At 38.4% G+C, this 6,000-nt stretch overlaps 1 protein-coding gene across 1 annotated transcript in view; it reads left to right on the forward strand.

Moving 5' to 3' along the window:
- Abca12 (ATP binding cassette subfamily A member 12) overlaps window positions 1–6,000 on the forward strand; it is a 180,673-nt gene that overhangs the window by 128,371 nt on the left and 46,302 nt on the right. Inside the window, exon 23 of the mRNA XM_005361416.2 lies at window positions 1,218–1,332. Within this exon, the coding sequence (XP_005361473.1) occupies window positions 1,218–1,332 (115 nt within the window). The remainder of the gene's footprint in view (window positions 1–1,217; window positions 1,333–6,000) is intronic.

Below are 6,000 nucleotides of genomic sequence, written 5' to 3' on the forward strand. Positions count from 1 at the left end.
CCCTGGATGTTTCTTGCATCTTGTGGGAGAATAAGATCAAAATGCCTTGTATATAAATCTTAACTCTCTGTTACACATGAAATTCTTTCCCATATGGTATTTCATTTGTTCCTCCTCTGTTCCTATTCAGTTAAATGGAAGCAGTATCATTGCCCACAGTTTTCAGATAAAAATGATACGCGAGAGCCTGAGTCACTTGACTAAGACCTATGGCTGATCCGGCCCTGGGCCATCTGATGACGGTACCCACATTTTCTCAGTACTCGACCAGACCTAAAAACACATTTGGAAGAAACATTACAAGAACACTGTTACTAACAAATAGGAACCCTTACCTAATTCTACAGCCAGAAACTGTAACAGGAATGGATCTGGTCCAAGATAAAACTCATTTAACAAATGTTCTGTTATAGACATCTGCCCCAGGAAACAAACCATATATTTCCTTTCCCCTGAAAAGCATACTTCTCAGTAGCAATGCATCTCTGCACACTAGAGTGACAGCACCTGCTAGTGACCTCATGGTCCATTAATAATTTGCATTTTTCATGAGTGTCTAAGAATGGTCTTGGGACCTTCTTCTAAAGAAAGACCAGCCCAAGATGCAAAACAGATTAATGCAGAAGCTCACTGTGAAGGGCTGCCTTTGCCTCTCCCATTGGAAGGCTGTGATTGTCAGAACCATGGTCTCCTGGGTACCACCACCATCAGCATCTGGGAAGCTGTTCACAAGCACAATCCTGGTCTTTCCATTAAAATAAATGAGTAGGTTTCAGGTTTCATGACTCTGTTTTATAAGGTTGAAGGGTGTTTCTGCTATGCGGCCAGCATGAGGCCACACCAAATAAGATCTTTTAGGCAATATAACTGGCAACTCAGGGATACATGTAAGGCTGGTGGGCTTTCAAGGTTTCTCAACTTAAATTTATTGCCAAAAAAGGCATTTCTAGATCATCTATGAAACATCTTTGAAAAATCCAAATTCTTTGTATTTTAAATTAAATTTTCTAGATTTTGTGTTATTTAATTAGGGGAAATTTAGTTTAACAATATTTATGAACTTCCCCAGCTCATAAATAGCGGAGCCGTGTTGATATTTATTCTGAGCTCCCTAATGCAAGTGTAATCTCCACATGCGCAGGAGTGGGCTTCTTGCACCTTGCAGCCTGCAGGCTGGCATGGATTTTGATGCCTGGATCTTCTGTTTTGCTCCACAGCTTCCTCACCAGCGTCTCCTACTCCCTTCCGATCGTGCTCATGGTCGCCTGGGTGGTGTTTATAGCTGCCTTTGTTAAAAAGCTTGTTTATGAGAAGGACCTTCGGCTCCATGAGGTATGTTGAGAATCTTCTCTTGTTGTGAATAGGTCCTAGTCATAGAATGGCTAGTTACTGTGACTTTCATGTCTATTCAGACTCGGCGAGCATAGCCCACACCTTGCAAATTAAAGAGAAAGACAAATATTTTACAAATCACAAAGGTAGTCATTATTTTGTCTTCACAAAAAGTGACAAAAAGGACATTTGATGGGTGTTTCTGAGAAGACAAAATCAGAATAATATTGAATAAAATATGAATATAATTATGATTCCCACAGTAATATTTTTCAGAGTAATTATCTATAGGATGTAGACACTGACAAGGATTATCAATTTAGATACTGACACTATCAAGGCAGAAAGATTCTGACATGATAACCAAGCAAGCTCCTCTTAGGTACAGATATCAGACGTGGATACTGGCATGAAGTTTATTTTGCTTTTCTAAAACAAATTCCCTTTCCAGTATACTTTGTCCCTTGCAATTATCTTTTAGTTGCAATTTGCTACATGTTTCATGAACTGATTTAAACCTGGCTGTCTTCCAGACTATATGTCATGGTTTCCAAATAATAGTCTGAAAGTTTGAATTCACACTTCAAACCTTAATTGGGTTGCTTGGTCCTTTCTACCTTGTATGTCTCTGGTTTCCAATCCTCAAAAGTAGGTCTTTAGAGATTAAAGGATGACTTTGAAGTAGAAAACTGTAGTAGACCCTGAGCTATTTTCTACTTCAAAACAGATACCTGCCTTAAATATGTTACTAATAGAAACAACAAGCACAATTGTACATGTGTGTCTATATATACAGTTGTTGGTTTATGTGCACACATATGTAGTATATTTCACACTCATCACTTTGTTTTGTGTTAGAACATGATGCTGTTTGAATGCAGCTGTTTATGTCACCCAAAATATCAGAGCACAATGTGGTCCTTTTTTAGTAGAAGAGATGAAAGACATATTTTTAACAGTGAGCCATTTCTGTGTGCTAGCTCAAGGTCTTCACTTCCACCTTCAAAGTTTAACCACACATCCATAGGGTCAGAGTTACATAGTGAAAAAAATATACTGAACTTGGAATCAGAGCTTGAGGCTTTGAGACTTTAGGTTCTGCTGGTCGTGTTTGCTTGAGCTTAGTCCCTAAACTCAGTATCTCTTTTTTTCTAGTCTTGACTTAGCACAGTATTATAGGATAGAGATGGCTCATAACAGAAGGTGTTCGATTACCTGCATTATCTTTATCGAAGATATCAGTTCTTTTTTTAAAAAAGCCTCTGAAATTAGGATGCATTTGACACAGTGGCATGAGTTATTCAGCAGTAATTTTTATTTTTTTTTGTTGGCATGTAAATTAATGTCACATCTTAAAAACAATGAGCTCCTAAACTCAAAGGAATAGAGTAGAGCTGTGGAGTGAGTTTGCAGAAGATGTGGCATGAGTGGCAGGTCCCCAAGGACACAGGCTTGGCCTCTCCACTGCCCTTAGTTCACAGCTATGTCCTTTTCAGAAAGGAGATGGTTGTGTGTGCCCAGAAAGAGAGAGGGACCTGGGGAAGACTAGGAACCTAGTTAATCACTATCATGAGTGTCTTGACCTCGATCCAACCCTTTGCTAAATCATAGCTGCTTTCCTTCAGTGATGCAGACTTTTAGGACATTTCCAGAATGATGATGGTCAATCTCTTTGGTTGCCAGAAACTTGAAATTGCTTTTTGATGCCATAATTTTATACTCAGTTAAAGCATAAAAGTGCTCATATCCTACTTTTTTTTCATTCAGAATAAAACACAAAGGTTAAAAAAATTTACTTCTTCCTTTTTATAACAAGTTTTAATTTGGGGCAAGAAAACCTATTTGACTGTATCTCAATGAAGTCATTAATATTTGACCCTGTTGTAATATACTACTAAGAAGTCTCTTTACCTTTGGAAGCGTACAAATATTAATAACCTATAAGCCTATTTTTGAAATTAAGCCTTAAAATGCTTTTTAAAATGGCCTTCATGAGTTTTGTTCTACATTCTGTGCTTTTAACAATTAAAATATTACAGCTCTAAAATGTTGATTTTTTTATAACAGAAAAAATCTTATTTTTAAATGTTTTATGAGTTAGTTGCAACTAGTTGATCTAAGACTCTATGTGCTTTCATAGCACACATAATTTCTTGCTAGCAGGAGTTTGGGGCATACCTAATAATAACCACACCATCATTTTCAATCTCACAAAACTTTTTAAAAATTAATATAATTTTTGTTAAGAAGATTAATTTTAACAATTGAAATAAAAGATGTCATTATTCCTAATGACTTAGTGTTTGGCCTACTGTTGAACTGGATAACACTGCTGTCAAGGAAATATAGGAATATTTGTGGCTTCTCTTCCTACATCAGTGTTTGCCTCTGAACAGAAGCCTCTTAGGAATGTGGCAACATGTTCCTGCAAATTCTTCTGGAACCTCTTTTTTAGCGACGCCTGTAAACTAGGCCAGATTGGACCACTGTGTACCAAGGCTTTTCCAGTTACCAGATATTGATGAATTGCTCTGGCAGGTTAGAGAGGCTTGGGACAAGTGACTCTTCGATTACAAAGCAGGTGCCTGACATCTGCCACTTTGAGGAGGAAATAATAGCATCAAGAAAGCGCAGCCAGTCATTCTCTGTGGGCCGTCTTCCTCCACAACGTCAGTGTCCTTTGTCACAACAGAGTCGACACAACTCACAATGATGACCTGTCTCTCAGAGCTCTTCCTCGTTATGAATACAGCTGTCCTCATGCCGTAAAAGCCTGGACTTCTGCACTGAACTTTCATGTTCGATTGTGAATTCTTCAGGGAGAACCCAGCTCAGCCTGTTCCAGTGAAAACTGAAATAACCAAACTCAAAGTTTTACCAGCTCTTGGCAATAAAAATTATGTCTTGAGTTTAAAAGTCTCCTAATTCCTGTGATAAGCGCCTTCACTGTTAATTGTGAGGCCTGCCAAATTGTCATTTAATAAATCTGCGGATGGAGAGGGTTCTAGATGCACAAAGACTTTAAACTGGAGTTGCTGGTCACCAGGGGAGAAAAGTGTGTTTAAACACATAACGTACACTTTATTTTGTGGTCTTGATGTAGCCTAGATGTGTGATAGTCACCTTAAATAATATATCGGCATTGTTCATTACTCATGTGCATCACAGTTGGAGAGAACTTGTGACTTTTTTATAGGCCACAAAAGATTAAATAGTTTAGTGATATATGTGTGCCAATTGCTTATGCTCAAGCATCCATAAGCAATTAAATCTTAAATGCAAATAACACCTGGGGATGGATAAAAGAGTTTGAACGTCAGAATCACATGGGGATTGATGAGTATTTCTGAGGTGCAGTCATCAAAAATGACACAATAATTTTCTTCAACTGAGTGAGGAATATGGGAAGAATTTTCAGAGAAAAATCGTTGAGTATTGCTTATTAAAAGAAATCATGATGTGATTTTGTTTTCAATAAAGACAAGACTTGCAACTATGGGAAACTTTCCATGGTGAATCTCTGCTCAATGCAGTTGCTTCACTTTGACCCCTCCTCCTATTCCCATGGAAACATAGACAGAGTCTTCATTGTAGGAGGGCTGGGGCCAAGCAGGAGCACTAGAAGAAGGTGCAGGCGAGGACAACGTTAAGAGGAGAAGTCACCGACGTTTTCTCAGTGGTGATTAGCTTAAGGCCCACTGCTTAGACTGTTGGCAGGCAGGTAGCTGTCTCCATGGTAACAAGAACAATCAGTTATCAAATGTGATAAGCTGGAAAAAAAGAACAGTAAGCAAAATGTGCTACCTTTGGCTTGTAGAATAAAATACCCAGTATAATATTATTATTGTTGCTGTTGTTGTTTTTCTAGACAGGATAAGGAGAGAGACATTAAAAATTATTTATTCTATAGAATACTGAACTATATAGCTGTTAGTGAAACATTTCTTTTATTACTTTAAAAATGGAATATTAACTTTATAAGCCTAATCTTAATCATAAATTGTCAAGGATGGAAATTGGAATATCTAGGTTCCCTAAGTGTCCCACTTGTACCAACATTAAGACAGCTGGAGTTGAAGGGGGTGTGGTCATCAGTCTCTTTTGCATTTTTGCATGAACAGCCATGATACTATGTTGAAATATTTTGGCCCTGGGGATATCACTGAGTCAGAAAAGAGTATTAGCTGAGAAACTGACCTATAGTATCTCAGATACCTGAGTCCATTGTGGGTATATGGATACCTTTTTGTAAAATAAGAGGCCAAAACTGACACAGACTAGCCATTGATGTTAGTGATGATGAGGTCATCACAAAAGGCAGAAGGTCATGCTCCAAACTGCCATATTTTGAATAATAATCCAAATCCCAGCACTTGGGAGGCAGAGGCAGGCGCATCTCTGTGAGTTCGAGACCAGCCTGGTCTACATGAACTAGTTCCAGGACAGGCTCCAAAACCACATAGAAAACCTGTGTCGAAAAACAAAAACAAAAAAAATCCACATCTATTCCATTTCTCTCATGAAACATGAGCAATAGTTGTAATGTTCATTAAGGCTTATTAAGAATATATGGACTTAGCCGGGCGGTGGTGGCACACACCTTTAATCCCAGCACTTGGGAGGCAGAGGCAGGCGTATCTCTGTGAGTTCGAAACCAGCCTGGTCTAC

Source organism: Microtus ochrogaster, linkage group LG4 (genome assembly GCF_000317375.1).
Source record: "Microtus ochrogaster isolate Prairie Vole_2 linkage group LG4, MicOch1.0, whole genome shotgun sequence".
Taxonomy (NCBI): domain Eukaryota; kingdom Metazoa; phylum Chordata; class Mammalia; order Rodentia; family Cricetidae; genus Microtus; species Microtus ochrogaster.